Consider the following 23,634-nt stretch of genomic DNA (forward strand, 5'->3'; position numbering starts at 1 on the left):
ACATGCCCTGGCATGGAGATGACATATAGTTGATGACATATAGTTGCCATGGGAAGATCAGATGCTATAACAGCATAAGAATTCTGACTATGCTCACTGGCATTCCTTGGAACAGCCCTCTATGGCTCCAACCATGGAAGATGCTGATTTTCTGTAATTTTTGAGGAAGCCAGAATATTATCTGACGTCTTCCACCGTTCACCGGCAAAGAGCCTTTTCCCACTGACTTTATGTCAGACACAATGCCAGAGAGAACTGATTCTTCACAGCTGGGTTACCATTGGGGTCATCACTGTACAAAGAGAATCTCTCAATAAGAGCAAACTCTGCTTTTTGTATTAGTGTAGGTGTCAGCGTTAATAAAAACATTAAACGTTCATGGTCATCCCAAATCAAAAATGAATTTAGTTAGGCTTAAAATCTCAGCAAGTGTTGGGCCTCCAACTACTCCATAAAGGTCAAATAAAATATGCCCCCAAATGAACACGAACCTCCAAGGAATTTGTCAAATAGACTATATTCTCCATGAGCACGGCCCGTTCATCAAATTCCAGCTCCAGATCAAGAACACGTGGACCCTTCTTCTCCAGATTTTCCTGTCATGTCAAAAGAAGGAAAATTTGGATTAAAACTCTCCCAGGTTGTAAATGAAGAGGACACTGGGAAGCTACACACTCTAGTTGCATCAGTCCTGAGTAGATGAGGCTATTCGCTGTTAGAGCTCTTTGCTGGCAACAATTTCACCACACATTATAGTACAGTAGTTATAATTGACAGTGAAATGGCTATTTTTACAGCAAGATACTGACACTGATGGAAGGGGAAGCGAACCTCAGCTCCAGTATTTGTATGGCTGAATGTTCTTTTAAAAGCGAGAATGCATTTTAGCATAGAATTTGAAAAATACATAGAAACAGCTGTAAACATTTCACTTTCTCTTTAAATGTGCAAACTGTAGGACACACTCAGTAAGCTGCCATTTTTCTTCTGCTTCACAGCAGAAATTCCAGTCTGGTGACCTAGTTTGAGACAAGCAGGCAGAAATTGGACACATTCAAAGTAACAGTACGATAAGTTCTTCATAGAAAAAAAATGTACTTTGTATATTAAAGCACAGTTACTCAAAATCCCAACGTTTAATTTAATACACACAATGGGTGAAATCAGGGCCAGAGTGAAATCAATGGGATTTTTTCCATTGACTTCAAAAGGGGCCAGGATGTCATCTCCTACGTATGAAATTTCTAATGGGAACAAAACAGAACTTCCTTTTCACAGCTAAGGCTCCAGCCCCTCTCTTCCTTTCACAAACAGAGCTGTGTTCCCTGAATGTCTAACAAGGTCAGATTTCAGGTGGTGGTGGCTTTCTGCTTCATTGATAATTTGTTTTTATGCATGGTTTTTTAATATCCAAGAATCTTTAAAAATTATCAATAATTTGCTTCAGTTTGTAAATTAGAAAATCTTTCTTTAATGGAAAGAACAACAAAGAAATATCTTTTGTACACTGAAGTTGCTGAATAATCTACTTCTGAGCATAGCACGTTGGCCCAGTGGCTCTCAACTTTCCAGACTACTGTATCACATTCAGGAGTCTGATTTGTCTTGCATACCACCCCACTTAAAAACTACTTGCTTACAAAATCAAACATAAAAATACAAAAACGTCACTGCACACTACTACTGAAAAAATTGCTTACTTTCTCATTTTTACCATATAATTACAAAATAAGTCAATTGGAATATAAATATTGTACTTACATTTCAGTGTACAGTTAGCATATAGAGCAGTATAAACAAGTCATTGTTAGTATGAAATTTTAGTTTGTACTGACTTCGTTAGTGCTTTTTATGTAGCCTGTTGTAAAACTAGGCAAATATCTAGATGACTTGATGTACATGTACCACTGGTTGAGAACCACTGGCCTAGGAAATTAAAAATCTGGGCTGGATGTTACTAGGTCTCGTTATATAACTGCTATCTATTGTTGCTTCAGAACAGAAATGCTGAGACTGTCTGATAAGGGAGGTGAAGTGGTAAGCATGACCAAAGCTCATGATGAAGGCAAGTCATCTAGTTAGTGCCAGCCTCCTCGCATCAGATAGGATCTTTAAATATAGGCTGTTTCAGGATAGGAGACACACACACCCTACAACCGTGAACAGTTAAAACACTACACAGCAGCCCTTGTGACTTTCTGGAACCAAAGCAAGACAAACAACAGCTCCAGCGTCTGCATCAATGGAGTTCTGCAGCATCAAAAAAGCAGAACGTTCCCTAACAAAATCTTCTCCCCTTACCCCCTAAAAGCCATATGGTGTGTTTTATATCTGGGATGAAGGAATTAAACTAGTTTAATCTTAAAAGGATGCCATATCCCCTGGCATGTTTTAATGCAGCAGATACTGGCCCAGGAGAATAGTCAGTGGGGAGTGTTATAGCTGGTCTTACCCATTCTATTTCTCTGAACATTGTGTGCTTCAGCAGAAGGGGATAATTAGATTAGCGCTGGATGCAAAGGGAAAGAAGGAGCCTGCATTTGTATGGTGCAATAAAACTCACTGCTCTACTAAGCAAACAACGTTGCTTACATGTGTTTAAAAAGTAGCCCCCTCTATTCACCATCAACATTCCCAATTCAAGCTTTCAAAAACACGAGTCATGCCCTCAAAATCATGAGACTGGCTTAAAAATCATGAGATTTTTTAAAATAATAAATGTTAGACTCTTTATTGATCTTTTAGTTTTTGAGCATACAAAGTTCTTGTGTTCGAGCTTTTCTGTGCCAACATGAAGGATAGAAGCTTACTTTTCTGACTCTCATGAACATTACATGACAAGGAGCTGGGGCTTTAAGAAAATCCCTAAGTATCTTGAGATTCCTGATAAGATTGTGAGAGTCGGTAACACTCCATTACTAAAAATCCAGCTCAGCAATCCCTAATGCACTCTTAAAAACTGAGTGCCCAGTAATTAACTCTAGATTTGTGCCAAACTTCTAAACCATATTAAGAATTCTGCAAAGACAATTTTTAATATCCCCATAGCATCACCTTGTTTGTGTTCTCGGAATGAAAACTGGAACAAGAGACAATGAATGTGATGTATGCAGGAGGGATACACTTGAAGCAGTGTCGCACAAATCATAAATTTGTATTAGCTGCAAGCCAACTAGTCCATAGTTCACTTAGGACAATACATATTGAAAGCACTTACACAGCACCTTTTGTCCAAGAGTCTGAAAATGCTTTATAAACAATAACAAAAAGCCCCATTTCTTCTTCTTTGGGATATATCATCTGTTTTACAGATAAGAAATTGAATAGAGAGGGGTTAAATGACCTGTCCAACAGGGCAGAGTAAGGCAGAGCCAGGAATAGAGTCCCAACTAGAGAGTCCCAACACCCAGGTCTGTGCTCTAACCATTCGATAACATTGCCTACATTTCAGATCATTCTCTTATTCCGGACTGAAAACTTGCCCTTATCTTGGTTCTGTTCTCTGACACCTACCTTAATCAAGGCAACAAAAGGCATAACCCTCCTCATATATTTCTTCAGCTCCGGCAAGGTGTTCAATTCACCAGCAATTACTTTGTTATCTGGCAATTGTCCTCCATTGATCTACAACATGGAACAACAATCCATTAAACACTGCACAGCAAATATCAACACACTCCACAGGGATTTACCATTTTCTTCCGCACCTTCTTTCACACTCCCCATATGCCTGTAACGTCCTCCCTCTGCCTATAACGCACACGCCTCAAAATCCACCTGTTCCCACGATCCCATGGGGAACAATCTTCCAAGTCCCTTTAAATAACTTTTAAAAAGTAAACCTAAAAAAAGTTTGGAAAAAAAAACAAAAACCATGACTATATGCCACACAGGCAACCAATTTGATTATGATGTATATCCCTCACTCTCCCAACTCAATGTTTCACCAAGCATGCTGTCTATCCCAGCCACACAGATTTTAAGCTATTTGAAACCAGGCCTAGAGATATTTTCAGAACACCTAAGAGACTTCAGAGTCTGAGTCCCATTGTCAAATCACTTTGAAAATGAGATTTAGGCACTTTTGAAAACGTTACCCAACGTCTTTGTTCACTATGTAAAGCAACATGCATAAACCTATAACGTTAAATATGCCTGAATTTTCACTACATGTTTTAATCTTGTGTAATAAGACCCTCCTTCAAGCAGACGTGAAGCAATACTATCTTAGGTCATTAATTTTTTTAAGGTTCAAATTCCACACTCCAATATTTGCTCTGCAACTTTCACTGGCAGCAGTGACCACTGCACCTCTGCATCCAGTGGCAGACTTTTACCCTGATGTAAAGAAAATGCAGACTTCACTCCAATTTGGTTTACCCTCAGAATACCCACATTTGTTCATTTCCAACCATATGTGAAATGTAACCCTGGTATTACAGATGGGGGTGGAAAAACACGACTCTGCAATCTATCAATTATGATATTGACTTGCAAGGGCTGAATAGAACAATTGTTCATGCACCATAACAATTACAGGATCAGTTCCAGCAGCTCAGCAATGCAGGGTTTGCTGCTTTTAAGCCAGATTTCCTTACACTGTATTACTTACAAGAGAGAAGAATTGATTGCATTTCAGCAGATTTCCTGCAAAGTTTGTGAATATTATACTCGCCAACTTCCAGAACTGATGCTTCTAAGCCTCCTTGCATAATAAGGCAGAACTAGCCAATATTTCCTCAAAAACATTATTGGGGGAGAAATATTTTACTAATCTATGCATGTGAAAAAGATTAAAAGTAATGGAATGCTGGCCAGTCTTTATTTTAAAAATGTCAAAAGTAATAGGTCATACTGTGGACTCAATCATGTGCCAAAAACCATTTTTACTGACCACCGTAATCCCTTGTAGAGTTGTAAGAGCATAATAAAGCACGTTAAAACTATTTCTCCTTGCATTCAAATACCTCGGTGTCAAGTTAACTTTTGTTTCATGGACAGAAAAACAGAGCATATGAGAACTGCAATAAGTGTCAACAAAAGATCACCTGGTAGTGCTTGCGCAAAACTGATAGGGTGGTGTACTGCCAAAGTGGGTAGGTCTTTGCCACATAGATGGTGCAGTGGGATGGCTTCTGGGGCAGCTCCTTACTACCTTTCTAAAGAAAGAAGAGGGAAAATATGTATCATCTCAGAAGAGTCCCTGAATCTGTTAGCTTTCCGCATACACTTTTGGAGAAGGGACTTTTAGTGTATTTCACCTTTCCTTTCGGGGGTGCCATGTAGTTCTTGAGACGCAGTCGGAGATCATGGGCTGCTTCCATGAGGTATTGGGAAGATCGGATCAATACTTCATCCACTAGGCCTGCTACTGGCCATGAAGCTTTCATGATGGAGTCAGGCTGTCAACAAAGAAAATGACAGGCCTTGGGATTAATGGACAAGAAATTCTTGTGGTTTCTCTATCTATTGTATTTTAATTGGAAACTGAACAGTCAGGAGATACATGAAGAGTTTAAATTTCGCAGTACACCAACTCACTAACCCTATAATTCAGCTGTGAAGTACAGAAATATACTCGTAACTAGCATGCATTTGTGAAAGTGTATTAATGCCCACACACACGTTTATGTTTATACCATTACATAATTTTTCATTTGCAAACTTGAAATTTACTTCTGTGGTTGTTAAATTACCTACACAAGTGCAGATATTGGCTGTATAACTAAGTGAATGAATTCCGCATTGTTATTTGTGTTAATTTTAGGTCACCTCATAACAATGAGGCATACAAAATGACTACATTAAAATTATGTATGTTAACACAACACCCTTGCAAACATAGCCACATATACAAGGTTCACATTGTCATACTCTCTTGCTGTATGACATGCATTCACACAATTCCTCTGTCTACATATGGAAGACATCCAGGTATTAAGCAGAAACCTGATCTAAGACCCACTGAAATCAATACAAGTCTTTCTATTGAGTTCAACAGTCTTTGGATAAAGCCTTCATCTACAGATTATCAACTACAATTACATTTCTCACACCAATATTAATTTTATAACAAAAACAGCATTTATTAAAAATACAGCATAATACACACAAACCCTCTGTAGCCCATAGGACTAGCTTGCCTTTACTATATTCATTGCCTTGCCTTTATTATTCTGCCTTTATTATATTCAGTAGTAATGCAAGGAACCTACAGGCCTGCATTCTGTAAGACATTGTCTTCGGCAGTTAGCATGAGGCTCGAGGCCTATGAATTTTGGCATAGATAAACGGCCCAACGGTAACCCCTATGTTTTGGGGAACTCGAAGCAGAGTGTAAGGAGGTTTTTGTCCATAATGACATCAGCCAACCACAGAAACATGAGCTAACACCAGGTTTTGGAAAGAATATCCAAACACAAGAGTGCCACGGCAACGAATTGACATATATGATGAGTTGAAATCATTAATATACTAACCTAAAGAAGAAGGATACCTTAACATTAGTAAGGGGAGGAAATACAAATAAGGAAGAGGGGAGAAACCCCTACTGAATATGCGTTAGATACGGTAGCATCAGCGTAGCGTATTATAAAAGTGGCATCCTAGCTGTGGGCAGGAGGAAAGAGAAAGATGAATCTCTTGGGAGGTGACAGAATGATGGCCGCAGGGTGAAGATGAAGGTGGTGATGATTATGAGGAAGATAATGGCTAACATTTCCGGTTGTTCTGCAAGGAATGGTGTAAGTATGGATATTCAGATGTACTTTCTGTATTATCTCTATCTACCTTACTGAGTTAAAGTATTTGTGACTGTGTTAAATGTATTAATAACTATTTGTAAATATAGAAGAGTTCCTATAGTGCGAGTATTGCAACTGTGCACATCGGGGTTCCCCACTATATAGTAATTTTAATAATACTGGGCTTGATCTTGGGACAATAACCTGTCAACCTGCAAAGTGATACCTGGGAATTCTTATACATAATCTATCGATCAGCCTGCATCTTGAACACTCCAGCATCAAATTTCTCACATATTAAGTTCACATAACACAAGTATCACAAATATACACTTTATATGTATATCATATACTGATAGAGGCCTAAAATTTTAAACACTAACAATGAAAACTGGGGCAGTACCTTCAATTCATATAGATTGATGATGCAGTACAGATTGATGATGATAATTTTTCTCTTGCCCCAGACTTTTGGTTCAGGTTAGTCACAGTAAGCATGCATGCTTAGTCAGCCCAAAGTAGAGTCTCAAAGAAGCATTCTTGAGTTATATACTAGTACCTTTCCCAACAGTGTCCACACATGTTCGCATAGATGAGGGCAGACTGGAGCCAGCAGCAGAGTCTGAGCTTCAATAAACTGGAAGACCAAGTCCCCATGCATTCCTTCTATCGCTAGTTCTCGGTACTTATCTTTTGCCGCCTGAAACACAGCCAGCAGAGCCACCATTAAACATTCCAGCTGGCATGGAGAAATATTTCTTAAAAAGCCAATTTCTTTGCTCTAATATGTCTTTAAAATGTAAATAACCTAGAATCCAATAATGGATTATTAAAAGGACTATATTTTCTTAAACAGCTGGGAATGGAAGAGTATGAACTTCTGCCAATTGGACATAATAGTTTTACATTATTATGGCTCAAAAAAAAAAAAAAAAGACATCTATCGACACAGACATAGAAGTCAAAGATAACTGTAAATGTATATTAGGTGCTATCATTCTGGATGGCCCATATAAAAGATGCTATTAAGTACTAACAAAAAAGGCAATAAATATGATCTATCATTCCGTACGCTGTTCAGCCTGCCTAATCATATTCGTGAAAGACAAGTCAAGCAGTCTCTACAAGATGTTATTTAGTGAAATCAGATGGTTCTGCAGACACTTTAGAGAAATGCTGACACCTCAAGAAACATTTCGAAAAACATTCCATTTCCAAATAGGTCTGCTGATGTATTTTCTGTATTTCTCATGTATATTATTCGTGTTTTTAAAAAAGCTGAGGCAAGGAATCACTCTTTTTAACCATTTGTCCTTTTCAGCTACACATTGCTCACCTAAGATCATAGGGCTCTATTTGCAAGATCACAGCTGCTTCCTGTAGAAGTATTATGCCACAAACAGATCACCATGACCTCAGATTCTTAATCCATTTACTTATTCCTGTTTCTTAGCACAATACGGACCCTGATTCAACTGTATAATTAAATAGGAATCAGATGTATCAGTATCAAAAGAAATGAGGTAACCAATGTCAGGATTTGGTTTCTTGTCCCCTGCAGATTAGACCTCCCACCTGAAATTCAAAGAAGCCAGTTTTCAGAGCTTCTTTGAACATCATCTTCTCATAATTTTGATCCGTCTTTGTTATTCCTGCATTCATTTCACTAGGAAGAAAAGAGAAGAGAAAACATTAGCATCACACAGTCCAACTCACATAATAACGGCAATAATAATTAAAGATAATGGTAATGAGACATTATAAATGACCCTGATCCGGCAGGAACACACACTAGTCTGAAAGTTAACTGAACATTTGTTTGTTTTAAAGCATTCATTATTCAGTAGAAATAGCTTCATAAAACAAACAAATGTGAAATGAGACTCAATATGAAACTAAAAACTATAAAGATATTTATTCTGAGAGGTACCTGGCAAAGACTTTGTCATTGAAGGTGTTGGGAGTCCCACTTCTTAAACTGTCTCTATTTGCAATCATTTCCTTCACCCACTCCACCCAGGTGTAGAGACGGAGAATACCAGCATCTGCCATGGCTTCCACGAAGTTGGCATCCTCAACTGTGTCGCCAGCATCAGCCAGTGCCAGACGCATGCCTAGAGGAATGAGAGACAGGATTAACTAACATGTCTGGCTCCACAGCCAACTAGTAAATGCGGCTGCCTGAATCCCAACTGATCTTTCATGCAGAGGGCCAGCAAAATGCAGACGGAACACTCACCTATGAAGGACAAGCGTGTATTGCATGTGGTCAATGTGAGTGAAAGCAGTGCCTCAAAAGGGATCTGGGTTGATTGGAGTGAGGAGGGCAGCGAACTGCCTTGTTACAGGAGTGAGAGGGACAAAAACCATTGTGTCCCAAGAGGCAGGAATGATCTTGGGTGGGGACATGTCCAAAAATAGAGGGGTATGGGGGGGACAAAAGAATGAGAGCCTAGCACAGCAGCAAAATTCTGCACTTTTCTTGTTCACTATCTAAAGGCCCTGGGCCTCAGAAGGGGACGTGTGACAGGAAAGGATGCAGAAACTGCCAAAAGGAGGTGCCAAAGAACCTTGCAATTGATGAAAAAAAGATCCTTCCTACTGACCCAGAATGCCTCATAACTGATGCCAGGATTAACATGTACTCTGCATTCCTAAAGATACAAGAGCTTGGTGATTATTCACAGACAAGAGCAACCGATAACCATTGTACTTCTTGCAATTCAAATATCAAAGCTGCAATGAACCCATTACTCCTTGGAAGATGGCATGACACGCCAAAAAATTTAGCATCACTAAAACAAATGCAAGTTAGCATGCACTTACCATCTGCAGAAAACTTGTCAACAGCTTGGCTCAGGGTGAGGAAGTTGCCTGTAGATTTAGACATCTGAAAGAGAAGACAGACAAGAGAAATTCTGACATGTTCATGCTGCTAAGTCTGATAAACAAAGGGGGAAAGACACAAATAAAACAAGCTGTCCCAGCCTACGAGGGCAGGATTGTGTGTCACTGGTAACCAAGATAGATAAGAGAGATTCCTGTGGCTTGCTCAAGAATTAGCTCTCTGCGCCTTGGTCTACACTAGGAGTTGAGGTTGACTTTAGCAGCATTAAATCTATTTAACCCTGCACCGGTCCACACGACGAAGCCCTTTTTTTCAACTTAAAGGGCTCTTAAAATCGATTTCCTTACTCCATCCCCGACAAGGGGATTAGTGCTGGGAGCTATCCCAGAGTGCTCCATTGTGACCGCTCTGGACTGCACTCTCAACTCAGATGCACTGGCCAGGTAGACAGGAAAAGGCCCGTGAATTTTTGAATTTCAATTTCCTGTTTGGCCAGCGTGGCAAGCTGCAGGTGACCATGCAGAGCCCATCAGCAGAGGTGACCATGATGGAGTCCCAGAATCGCAAAAGAGCTCCAGCATGGACCAAACGGGAGGTACGGGATCTGATCACTGTATAGGGAGAGGAATCCGTGCTATCAGAACTCCGTTCCATTTTTCGAAATGCCAAAACATTGGTCAAAATCTCCCAGGGCATGAAGGACAGAGGCCATAACAGGGACCCGAAGCAGTGCCGCGTGAAACTTAAGGAGCTGAGGAAAGCCTACCGGAAAACCAGAGAGGCAAATGGACGCTCCGGGTCAGAGCCCCAAACATGCCACTTCTATGATGAGCTGCATGCCATTTTAGGGGGTTCAGCTACCACTACCCCAGCAGAGTTGTTTGACTCCTTCAATGAAGATGGAGGCAACACGGAAGCACGTTTTGGGGACGAGGAAGATGATGATGAAGAAGTTGTAGATTGCTCACAGCAAGCAAGCAGAGAAACCGGTTTTCCTGACAGCCAGGAACTGTTTCTCACCCTGGACCTGGAACCAGTACCCCCCGAACCCACCCAAGGCTGCCTCCTGGACCCGCCAGGTGGAAAAGGGACTTCTGGTGAGTGTAACCTTTTAAAATACTATACATGGTTTAAAAGCAAGCATGTTTAATGATTAATTTGCCCTGGCATTCGCGGCTCTCCTGGATGTACTCCCAAAGCCTTTGCGAAAGGTTTCTGGGGAGGGCAGCCTTATTCCATCCACCATGGTAGGACACTTTACCACTCCAGGCCAGTAGCACGTACTTGGGAATCATTGTAGAACAAAGCATTGCAGTGTATGTTTGCTGGCATTCAAACAACATCCGTTCTTTATCTCTCTGTGTTGCCTCAATCTCCCACCCCGCCATAAACGTCTCCCCCTTACTCTCACAGATATTGTGGAGCGCACAGCAAACAGTAATAACAGTGGGAATATGGGTTTCGTTGAGGTCTAACCGAGTCAGTAAACTGCACCAGCACACTTTTAAACGTCCAAATGCACATTCTACCACCATTCTGCACTTGCTTAGCCTGTAGTTGAACAGCTCCTGACTACTGTCCAGGCTGCCTCTGTATGGGTTCATGAGCCATGGCATTAAGGGGTAGGCTGGGTCCCCAAGGATAACTATAGGCATTTCAACATCCCCAACGGTTATTTTCTGGTCTGGGAATAAAGTCCCTTCCTGCAGCTTTTGAAACAGACCAAAGTTCCTGAAGATGCGAGCGTCGTGTACCTTTCCCAGCCATCCCACATTGATGTTGGTGAAACGTCCCTTGTGATCCACCAGTGCTTGCAGCACTACTGAAAAATACCCCTTGCGGTTTATGTACCCGCCGGCTTGGTGCTCTAGTGCTAAGATAGGGATATGGGTTCCGTCTGCGGCCCCACCACAGTTAGGGAATCCCATTGCAGCAAAGCCATCCACTATGACCTTCACATTTCCCAAGGTCACTACCCTTGATATCAGCAGATCTTTGATTGCATTGGCTATTTGCATCACAGCAGCCCCCACAGTAGATTTGCCCACTCCAAATTGATTCCTGACTGACCGGTAGCTGTCTGGCGTTGCAAGCTTCCACAGGGCTATTGCCACTCGCTTGTGAACTGTAAGGGCTGCTCTCATCTTGGTATTCTTGCGCCTCAGGACAGGGGAAAGCAAGTCACAAAGTTCCATGAAAGTGCCCTTACGCATGCGAAAGTTTTGCAGCCACTGGGAATCGTCCCAGACCTGCAACACTATGCGGTCCCACTAGTCTGTGCTTGTTTCCCAAGCCCAAAATCGGCATTCTACCGCATGAACCTGCCCCATTAGCACCATGATGCCCACATTGCCAGTGCCCGTGCTTTGAGAGAAGTCTGTGTCCATGTCCTCATCACTCTCGTCACCATGCTGACGTCGCCTACTCGCCTGGTTTCGCTTTCCCAGGTTCTGGTGCTGCATATACTGCTGGATAATGCGTGTGGTGTTTAATGTGCTCCTAATTGCCAAAGTGATCTGAGTGGGCTCGATGCTTGCCGTAGTGTGGCGTCTGCACAGGAAAAAGGCGCGGAACAATTGTCTGCTGTTGCCCTGACGGAGGGAGGAGCGACTGACGATATGGCTTACAGGGTTGGCTTACAGGGAATTAAAATCAACAAAGGGGATGGCTTTGCGAGAAACTGAATGGCCCCCTCAAGGATAGAACTCAAAACCTCAAGGATAGAACTCAAAATTGGGTTTAACAGGCCTTGACTTCACGGAGGGAGGGAGGAGAAAATGAATACAAAACAAATCTGGTCTATTTCTTGTTTTGATCCACTTCATCTATCTTTAAACATCTTGCTGGCAGCAGACTGTGCAGTACGACCGCTAGCCATCGTCATCTCCTGGGTGCTTGGCAGAAGATGGTGCAGTATGACTGCTGGCCATCGTGTTCTGCTGGCTGCAGATTAAAAGACAGTACACTGCTGGTAGGACTCAATCGCCATGAGACGAAACTTAAAAGGGAAATGACTTGGCTGAATCACTCCCATGTTTGCCCAGGCACCCCTGACCTCATCAAGGTTGGCTAAAAGAGCACCCTGGACTTCGTCGATGACGGCTACCAGTCTGCTGCCAAAAGGCAATAAACTGTTGCTGTGTGGCAATGCAGTAACGCATCTGCCAGCACCCAGGAGACATACAGTGACGGTTAGCTGAGCGGGCTCCATGCTTGCCGTGGTATGGCGTCTGCACAGGTAACTCAAGAGAAAAAGGCGCAAAATGATTGTCTGCCCTTGCTTTCACAGAGGGAGGGAGGGAAGGGGGGCCTGACGATATGTACCCAGAACCACCTGCAACATTGTTTTAGCCCCATCAGGCACTGAGATTTCTACCCAGAATTCAAATGCGTGGTGAAGACTGCGGGAACTGTGGGATAGCCACCCATAGTGCAACGCTCCGGAAGTCGATGGTTGCACCGGTACTGTGGACACACTCCGCTGACTACATACACTTAGAGCATGTGTGTGGAGGGACACACACACACACGACTGTATAAAAACACTTTCTACAAAACCGACTTCTATAAATTCGACCTAATTTCATAGTGTAGACATACCCTGAGAGACACCCAAACTCAGCTCCTGATACAGCCTCCTGTTTTCCATAAAGGGCTTCTGTCCACATAGCTAACATGGTTTGCAGAGGTGGTGTCTCTACACTGGCAGGACTCCTCCATCTATCAGCGTATGCTGCATCTACACTAAGGGGCTCTGCAGTGTACTCACAGCCGCAGTCTACACTGCAAACAGAGATGTGCCTTAAGCACATGCAGACGTGCTGAGCTATCTAACTAGCTCGGAGCAGCAGTAGTGAAGCCAGAACAGCCACACAGGCTAGCCACCTGAGTACATTCCTAGGGACCTGGGTGGAGATGGACAGTCCTTAATACTGCCTGTACTGCTATTGTTCTTCAAGTCTGCTAGACCAAAGTTAGCTCAAGTATTTCTACATGTGCTGCAGTCACAACTCTGACAGAAGTGTGGGCATACCCTATGTCACTTAGGCATTTTTGACAATTATACCCTGAGGCTAAAGCACATTTAATTCACTTTGACAAAACACACTCAGTACAGCAAATTTTGTCTGCATGAACTTTCCCCTTTTCCCCCACTTTCAAAGTGAAATGCACCTTTACAGTACTGTAATTAAGAGTCAGACATAAGAAACTCTCCCATAAAGGCAGGTGACCCTGAAACTCTGGAAGAATTAAGCAGACACCTCAGGTAAACTTACAAAGCATTATCAGACCAGGTTTGCTTGTGATCTGTGGAGGACCATTAAGTGGTCAGACACTATGGTATGAAAACCTAGACAGATGGAATGGAAGAAAAGCAGGCTCCTGCTTTGGAAGATGGGTAACTGAGGCATTTAATGGGAGGAGGTAATCAGCATGCTAAATGCTGCCCTGATTAATCTGCTGAAAGATATTTTTGAAGCAGGCCCAGGAGTTTCCAGTTGTCTTGACCATCACACGAATATCACAGATGAAAAACTATTGTACCTTCTCAGAATTCAGGAGGAGATGTCCATTTGCTCTCACAGCTACAGGCCATTTGTCTCTGCATTTGAAGACACAAAATATAGAGTATATTTTTATTTTAAAAAGCAATTACATTTTTTCTTCGAAAAAGAACAAAAGTCTAGTGATTTCAGTTAGGAATGGGCATGTTTTTAAGTGGAACCTTCAAAAAAAGGCACCTACTGGGGTATCTTGCGGGTTAATGTTGTCACTTTGAAGACAAAACAGCTACAGTACAGGTGGCTAAGCCTTATTGCTACTACAATTCAAAACATGCACTACAGAGCTTTAAAAAAAAAAAACTACACTCCACTTACCCCCACTGTCTCCTCTTTTCAATTACATTTTTAATTTAATTTAGTGCCAATGAAATTAAGGACCAATAGCAATGGATAAAGCCAGTTGTTTCACACATCTTTGCTGACAGAAGAAGCTTATGAGCTCTAAGTATGCTTGAGAGAGGAAATTTGCCCCATTTCTGCTATGATCCTGATCAGCAGCTCCCAAACTCTATTGGTTCACATATCACTTTCTTAAAGAATTGTTGAGAAGTGAATGGATGGAACATTAAGCTCACATATCACAATATGGGAACCACTGGTCTCGATGGTATATATACACATGCTTGCAACAAAGCCCACTAAAAAAAGAAAACACATGCTTTCACCCAAGTCCCAAAAACAGAACATCCTGTCAAGAGCCATTGATGGGGGTACCAAGGCTGGAGGCTCGTAATTTTATCTCCACACTTGCTTGACATCGCTTCCAAACTTACCTTTGATCTGGCCACATGGCTACGTGGTTATAGAGGTAATATGACAGATGGTTTGGGACGAGATCCTTGCCAGAGACTCTTAGATCCACAGGATACCAAAATTCAAACTCCTCCTTGAGCTTGTCTAACTTTTGCTTTGGAATCTGTGTCTTGGGAAATGGAGCAGTCCTGAAGAATATGTAATCCCAGACTTCTTTGGACATCTGATGCGCCCTGCATAGAAATATTAACGTCTTAATAAAGAATACACACGTGCGTGCAGTTAGTTTTTCTTTAAAAATCAGGATGTTTGTTTTTAACAAAACCTGAATCTGAGGCCTACCACTACTTAATTCAAAAATTAGAACTTTACTAATTCAAAGTGAGCTACAAACAATAACTAATGAATTCTCAGAACAGTCCCTATGAGCTAGTTACTCTTACTATTTTACAGGTGATGAAAGTGAGACACAGTGGGTAATCTACACTTTAAAAAAACAAAACAAAAACAAAAACCACTGCAGCAGCAAGCATCAGAGTCCAGGTCAGCTGACTCAGGCTCATAGGAGGGACTAAAAATAGCAGCTTTGTAGACATTCCTGCTCAGTCTGGAGCTTAATCTCTGACACCTAATGAGGGGAGGGTCATCTGACTCAGGCTCTGAGACTCACTGCTGTGGGGAGTTTTCTTACAGCGTAGATATACCCAGAGAGGCCTTGCACATGGACACATAGGACTGAGTCAATGTCATAGCAAGGCTCAGAACTCAGGATGTCCTGTCTCAGCCATGCCCCTCTCTACTTGACAGTGTCCTCTGACTCCTGTAAAGTGAGGGGGATACAAACACTTTAAAGCCCTGGAAACTTGATTTTATATCTCTTCTCCATTCCTGTCTGGGCTAAATACTATCCTGAAAATGCAGAACCAGAATCTAAGTCCTCCTAAGCCTCTACGCCATGGGTCATTCACAGGTCATGCTACCATCCTTCTGGTGGAGGACAAGATTAAATCTCCTTCACATGTGTCAGCCCTTCCCCTTAATGGTCACGAAGAGGACAGGAAAAGAAGAGGGAGGGAATCACTTGTTCAACAACACAAGGCAATCTCCCACTTCAGAGTGTGAGTATTTTGTCCCCATAGCAAGCAGTCCCACACTCTACCAACGCAGGCCAAGAGACAGAATCCCCACACAACTGACATTTTCTGCTGATGAAAGGCATATACTATAAATCATTAGAGGCAGGACGACAGTAGTTTCAGAACAAATGTGCTACCCTTAGAGATCAGACACAAAGCCAAGGCTCCAGTCACCAGCAGTCATTCAAGATCCCATGGCACTTATTTTATGGGGGATTTCACTGTAGTTTATTAGACCCTACCTGCCCTTATTTCCCCAAAGTTTCAATTACCACCCTTTTTTGGCCCTGCTCAGCATCAAAGGCTTTACAATATAAGTTAGACAGAAACTACAGCTCACATATGAGACATCACCAGGCTATAGTCTACTCCCTAAAATGGGCAGTTTTAAAAATTTCTAGTTCTGGTGGGTTATTGCTGAAAGGCTTTCAGTTACTGTCCTACCCTACAGTTAGAGATGTGTGCTGTTACTCAACAACTATGTTTCATGCCAAAGATCGCTGCACTATAACAATGGGTGAAGTGATCCCTAAACATCCCTTATTTACCGCAGAATACTGTTAATCTCTGCAAAAAAGTGCTTTGCAAACCTTGGATGTTTAGATGTTCTATCCGAGGCAAAGCACACGATAGTTTACAGGTGCATCTAAAATCCAATGCAATTCAGATTGCTCACTTCAAACCTTGTTTCCAGACATACCTAGTGCAAAAAATATCTTCTGTATGTAATTAGAGGTGTTCTTTGAGTCAGATGAAACTCCTGCCAGGCTTCTTAAGATTAGTTTTTGCTGCAGGTACCTTATGTTGGAATTCCTTTCCAGATTAACTAAAGCATCAAACAAGGCTTCAAAGCAGATGTGTACAGGGGTCACAGAACGGGGGGGCCGGAAAGGCTAGTGTCTCTGCAGTGGAAATATTGTGAGAGTTCTGCCCCCACTTAAACTTGCACGTGGGGTGTGTGGGGGCACACACAGATGTGAGAGTGAGACCCAGAGGGACTGAAGCAGCTGCCACAGGGCCCCAGGACCCAAAAAGGCCACTGCGAGGCCCAGGAACCAGTAAAAACCCCTTTTCATCAATGAACGGGCTCAGCTCCCCTCCCGCCACCAGCAGAGTCTGTATACCTCTCCTCACTCCTCTCTAATCCCTGTGTCCACCATTTGCAGGAAGCTTCCACTTCTCCCTTTATTCTCTCAGATGCATAAGTGAACTACTCTCCTGAACACCTGAAACACTAAACTAAAACCCCAGCCTCGAAAGGGGAGAGTGGCAGCAGCAGAACACTTGGCTGTTCTTGTCCTGAGGACAAGACTGAACACAAACTATCAGTCACAGGTCACAGCCCTCAGCCACCCCATCTGGAGCAGACCTGGCAGACATCCGAGCACAACTGCTTTTCAGAGGACACTTACCAAATGAGCCAGACCCCAAAAGTGAAACCTATTCTTGGCATATCAAAAATCCTTCAGATTCAACAGAGGAGAAAAAGCTAGAAGCCTTCCAAATAAATATTGGCTGCAGCATAGTAAAAATCCTAGTTTCTTAGAAACCCCAGTCTCTAGTGCGGGTTCATTTGTGATCAAGAGCAAGACCTATCCTCGTCCACTGTGTCCCCAGAAGCAGGCATGTAGAAGGGGACCAGCTGCAATTTGCTGAGATTGAAAGAGGTTACAAAGCAGATTTTTAGCAGGTACCACAGAATTACTTGCAGGAGCCACAGTGAAACCAGTCAGTTACCAAAATATCATGCAGTTTCCATTTGAAGGCAGCAAGTGCTGAGCAAAGGTTACTTGCAAACAGACCTCCTTCAGCTGCCCTTGGAGGAACTCCCCTGTGTCCTTCCCAATTCTTCCAACACTACCAGTCTAAAAGCTTTGCTAAATCGGGGCTCTGCCTTTATCTATACAACTATCTATATATAATGCTCTAAGCACAGATCTGAAGAGTCGGCCTACAAGTTATGCCTTTGGAAAGAGCCAGAATGGAACTATATTGAAACATACCATTCCGCACCAACCTGGATCCCTTACCTGATGCCAAGCGGAGAATCTCCTTGTCCACGCAGATTATCTCCTTGCAGCAGATGAGTGACTGTGTAGAAGGCCATGTAGATAGTGGAATCAGAGAGGGATTCTATCAGCCACTGCTCATCCCAAGGCAAACGAGTACCTACAAGAAGACCCAAAACAGATGATCATAACCAGGCACAGACCGGAATTCCCATTTGCCGAGTTCACAACAGATGATGGGATTTTCAAAAGTGCCCGACTGACTTATGAGCACAAGTCCCACTGACTTTCAGTTGGACTTGCGCCCTTAAATCACTTCAGAGCTTCTGAAAATCTCACTCAGGAGAATGGGCCAGTTGCAGCTGGTTTTTTGTTCTTGAACATCTTGGCAGACAGAGGGAATCCTTTCAGGGGACTGTCCTTAGCTTTCCTAATGCAATGGTCAGCTCACTTCTAAATTCAACAAACTGAAGCACCTGCTCACCTTATCATTTGCTCTGCATGTTTCATAGAAAGAGATTATCTTGGCCTGCTGCCATACTGAGTCAGGTGGTCTTGTACCAGGATCCTATTCTTAGTTTACAGAAGGGTTGGGTCTGGATGAGAGACCTGCAAGGAAAACTCCCAGGTGCTGCAGGAAATGGTACTGGTTCCTTCTATGTCATCTCTGAACAAATGGGCCGTGTATGGTGACGCGGGCAGGGGTGCGTTATTGCAGGTGGTGTTTCCATATAAAAAAATAAAAGAGCTCCCGATTAACTCAGGTTATGTGGAAGGGTGTCATCTTTTTGATGTCCTGGGTCAAATTCTAATTGGGGTAATTCTGTTCTGCCTACCTACTTCCTCCCACTAACCTCTCAATTAGATATTGTATTAGATTTAAAATGATCAGTATGCCTAGTGATTTTACAACTAATACAATATATAATTGAGAGGTTAGTGGGGGGAATTATGTCCTCTCCAGGTGAGGGTGGAGTAGCTGCCCTTAGTAGAAGAGTTCAAGTATGAGTGATGGTAAGCGGGAGCATGAGATTGACCAGCGGATTGGTGCGGTGGCAACAGTGATGTGGGCACCACACAGATCTGTGGTGGTGAGGCGGGAGCTGAGTCCTTGGATGAAGTTCTCGGTCTACAGGTTGTTCTACATCCCCATCCACATCTATGGTCATGAACCTTGGGTAATGATTGAAAGGACAAGATCGTGGGTACAAGCGGCGGAAATGAGGTTCCTTCGGAGGGTGGCTGGGCTTACTGTTCAAGACAGGATGAGGGGCTCAGCTACTCCGGAGAGCCTCAGAGTAGAGCCGCTACTCCTCTGGATCAAGAGGAGCCAGCTGAGATGGTTCGGGCACCTGATAAGCATGCCCCCTGGGAGGCTTCCTTTGGAAATTTACTGGGCATGTCCCTCTGGAAGGAGGCCCTGAGGCCAACCCAGGACACACTGGAGGGATTATATCTCCCAGCTGGCCTGGGAACACTGGAGAATCCCCCAGAAGGAGCTGGAACCTGTTGCGGAGGAAAGGGAGGTCTGGCCCTCCCTGTTCTCCATGCTGCTACTGCAACCCTCACCAGGAAAAGCGTGAATGGATGAAAAAGTGAGAGTTACTCTCCTCAAGCAGCAAGTGAGGAAAAGCTGTGTGGTTTGCCTACCTAAGCCATACGTTCTTGAGCAGGCATGCTCCTGCAGCCAGCCCAGTGTTGCTTCAAAATTCTTTCTGGTCTCTTCACAATACCTATGTGGAACAGACTGTTATTAATCCTTGATCTCCCTCAGGGTTACACGCCACTTCCCGACCTACACTTTATCATCTCTTTCCCACAACTTACGTCTCTAGATCCTTCAAGCAGTCAGATGCCTGCTTCTTCCAGTTTACTTCGCCATAATCTAGGTACCTGAAGATCAAGCAAAATAATTAGAATAAAGAAGTTCACATAAGGATGCAACAGAGGGATGGGTTAAGTGATTTCACTTCACTCACCACTGGTCACAAAGAGCCACCACACACTCATCCATGGACCTTGATATAACTTGTTTCTCAGGTTCCATATAAATCATTGCTTCACCCTGAAATAAAAGGGAAGAGGTATATTTATACCTTTAAAGAAAATATAACATATAACACATAGGGCATTATATGAAAGGAGTTTACCAACAATAACCCCCCTATTATAATCCCAACTCAGCCAGCAATTTACCGTGATGCCTTGGACAAGCCTCAGCCTCTCTATGACTTGGTATTTGCAACTATAAAATAGAGAAAATACTATCAACTGTATCAGACGCTGAGGCTTATTTTATATAATGTTGTAAAGCGTGTGGTGATTTTCAGTTAAAAGGTAGAAGCACAAAGTCTTTACTGTTTAAAGCTATGTACAGATGGTAAAAATGTGTATAACAAGGCTTTAAAATATGATGCACAAAATCCTCAAGAACTTGACAAAATGGGGAATGGGAGAGAAGTGAGTGATTAGCTTTAACTCCGCATCCATATTCTGTATCAGAGAAAAGAGATAGAGCACCACACTGCAGACTGCAAGGAACGATCCTGCACTGACAGAGATATAGACTAAATAACTGAAGCCTTTTCCATATTATCACCATGATTCTATGGGCTATGACTAGGCCATAAGGCATGCCTCTATATAAGGCAGTACGCACAAAGCTAAAAAAACCAGACATCTCTTTCTACTTGATCCATCAGTTACAATACATTTCTCTTTATCTAAAAATACTGTACTTTGTACTCTATTGCTACTGCTCTTTCCAGAGAACGTCTAAGGCAATGCTTCTGTGGAAACAAGCCAATATACTTTATTTAGTGACTATCCTGCTATGGGAAAGACAGACAATCATCTTGGAAAGCAGTATCCAAACTACCACATACATTGCCCACCATCTTTTTCTGTATAAGCTTCTTGACATCCTGGACTTTTTGCCCCTTGTACTCATCCACCAACATTATCTGTAAGGGAGAGACCATTGCAGAAGTTAGGTTTTTTAAAAAGATTAAAGTTTCAAGTAATATGTAAAAACAACCAGTTCTTTTGAGCTACAAGAAATACTGGTATTGTGACCTATGATGTACCTTAAAAATTAGATGTTGAAAATCTGCCTTAAAAAAAATCCCCCTTAACTCCCACATATATATTTATACATTATGTGTTTTACCTAAGAACATTCAAACCGGGAGGGCTAGCTGGACATGCACAACCCTGCCACACAGGAAATTGATCTTTGAATTCCAAATAGTTTAGATGGGCCGAGGCTTAAGGCACTGTGACAGAAGCCCACTGAATGAGCTGAAATGGGGAAGAACCACCCTTCTGTCATTTTCTACCAGCCTCCTCAAGTCAAGGTTCGGAATGATGTTGACCATTTCTTGAGAAAGGTGCATCCAGTGGCCATACAGTGGGCCTCATCTTGAGGCAGACACACCTCCAACCTCCCAACTGTGATTCTACACTATACCCATACCACATTCAGAGGCTCACCTAAGGGGAAGTTCCTTAGAATGGGAGCCATGAAAAAATCCCAAAGGACCCAACCCCCATCCCCCCAAAAAAACCCCATCCCCCATACACCTTCACCTTCCCGATTTATTAATCTGTTAATTCATCTGCCTCTTTTCAAATGTTTCTTATCAACTTCAATATAAAAAAAAACAAAAACATCTTTCACAACACACCTAGGGAAGCCTAGTTACTTACTCCCTCATAAAATCCTTTCAGGTACACTCTCTCCTTAGCCTCTGTAAGTTTCTCTTTGTCATTCTGACTCTGGATTTTCAACTCGTCACAAACCAATGGAGCAGAAAGGCTGCCGTAGCCTGGGATTTCGATGATGGGCACCTGGGAATAGCATGGTATTGTCAGGTTTTGTTTCAAATTGTGTGAACGCAACACAAGTTCCACAGGAAATTGACTCTTGAATTTCGCAGCCTTCAGTGGAAATTGTACACTGAAGAAAATGCAGAGCTAAGTGCATTTTTCTTCCATGTTCACAATCCACCAACCAACATGGGAATTGAAACCAGAGATTCGGAGGGGAGGAAGAAAGGCATATATCTCCCAACTGTGAAAATTCATAAGCGTTATACTTGTATGATTTGCACAGAGCAAGTGATATTATAGAGAAAACACCTATGAAAAGCAGCTGTCAAAATTACAGCAGTCTTTGAATTCCTGCTGTTCTATACATAGTGTGCTACTTTCCAGAATTTACTGCTAATCAAATTTGGTGGAATTTTACAAAAATTCAACACAATGCCACTAAGCTCATCAGGAATTTCTGGCACTCCCCAGAGTGACTCACGATTACACGTCTGCGAGCAATAATCCAATTTTTTCCGCTGTGCATGAGACAGACAAGGAGTACTGAGCAGCTAACTGAGAGGAGAGCAGGAGCAATGCAGAAAATCTGAGATATATTTGGCTGTAACTTATACTCTCAAAATGACATACATGGCTGAATCCCCATAAATTCCATTAGCAGTAACAGAACTGGCATAGCTATAGCAGTTTACATGGAGCGGATAATATACTCTCCATTAAATCAAGATCATCACAGAAGGTTTTAACTCACAGAGACTCAAACTCTAAACTTCAGCCTCAAAGTAGCACTTGCTACAAAAACAGTATTTTGTGTAAAAAATATTCGAAGTAATGGAGCTTTGCTCCTTCAAGGCCACAGTCTAACAACTGCAGTTTCACAACTGTGAGGGCAAGTTCTTCTGATGCCTCAAGCTCTTTTGGCTAATGAAGGATTTTAAAAACAAAATTTCTGAAAGGCATGTAAGCTCTTAATCCAAGTAAAAAAGGCCTTGTATATTTGACACACACACTTAGGTACACTCACCGGTTCAAAAGGCAGGACCATTTCATCTTTAATTCCATACTTCCCTCTTAGTGCCTACAGAAGATGTTTAAAAAAAAAAAAAGCAGCACACCATAAAACAGAGGGGTTTTTTTTAACCTATTTTTTCATTAATTCCATAAAAAAAGAACATCCTTCTGAATGAATAATAGATCATGCTCTCAGACATGCTGTCAACCCTATTTCCCCAGCACTCCTTGGGAATTAAGAAATTTGGATTCAATCACAGAGTTTTGCCATCGATTTTCCTGCCATCCCTATGTGGCTCAATTTTCCCAATTATAAAATGGGGAAAATACTACTTCTGTACTGCATAGGGTGTTGTGAGGATAAATACATTAGCAGTTGTTAGGTGCTCAGGTACCACACTACCTAGAAAATTCATATGTCTCGACTTTAAGCTCTTCAGGACCAGACTCACTTATTTCTGAAACACCTAGCACACTTTTGGTACTATATAATCAAATGGCTGCTATGTGGTTTATGTGAAATGAGTATAGTGGTCTCAACCTAGTAACCAATGGCCAAGTGACCACACCAGAGAAATCCCTCTTAACCCTGGTACTAATTTCCACCTTAACAGTCTTGTCAACCCCACCTATAGAATAATAAAAGTGATGAGGTTGTGGTACAAAATCATTTCCAAAGCCTGCATTAAAATGATACTGGAGAGCAGAGTTTTTTAAATATTATTTACAAGTGGATTC

At 42.2% G+C, this 23,634-nt stretch overlaps 1 protein-coding gene across 1 annotated transcript in view; it reads right to left on the reverse strand.

Annotated features, from left to right (window-relative positions):
• LARS1 (leucyl-tRNA synthetase 1) overlaps positions 1-23,634 on the reverse strand; it is a 51,826-nt gene that overhangs the window by 6,477 nt on the left and 21,715 nt on the right. The window contains exons 13-29 of the mRNA XM_048859640.2: positions 22,910-22,963; positions 21,763-21,903; positions 20,940-21,017; positions 20,034-20,119; positions 19,882-19,947; positions 19,705-19,787; positions 18,076-18,214; positions 14,930-15,142; positions 14,137-14,194; positions 9,570-9,633; positions 8,674-8,857; positions 8,319-8,409; positions 7,303-7,443; positions 5,262-5,402; positions 5,049-5,159; positions 3,514-3,624; positions 492-596 (exon numbers count right to left, since the gene is read on the reverse strand). Coding sequence (XP_048715597.2) covers positions 492-596; positions 3,514-3,624; positions 5,049-5,159; positions 5,262-5,402; positions 7,303-7,443; positions 8,319-8,409; positions 8,674-8,857; positions 9,570-9,633; positions 14,137-14,194; positions 14,930-15,142; positions 18,076-18,214; positions 19,705-19,787; positions 19,882-19,947; positions 20,034-20,119; positions 20,940-21,017; positions 21,763-21,903; positions 22,910-22,963 — 1,866 coding nt within the window. The remainder of the gene's footprint in view (positions 1-491; positions 597-3,513; positions 3,625-5,048; positions 5,160-5,261; positions 5,403-7,302; positions 7,444-8,318; positions 8,410-8,673; positions 8,858-9,569; positions 9,634-14,136; positions 14,195-14,929; positions 15,143-18,075; positions 18,215-19,704; positions 19,788-19,881; positions 19,948-20,033; positions 20,120-20,939; positions 21,018-21,762; positions 21,904-22,909; positions 22,964-23,634) is intronic.

Source organism: Caretta caretta, chromosome 8 (genome assembly GCF_965140235.1).
Source record: "Caretta caretta isolate rCarCar2 chromosome 8, rCarCar1.hap1, whole genome shotgun sequence".
NCBI lineage: Eukaryota > Metazoa > Chordata > Testudines > Cheloniidae > Caretta > Caretta caretta.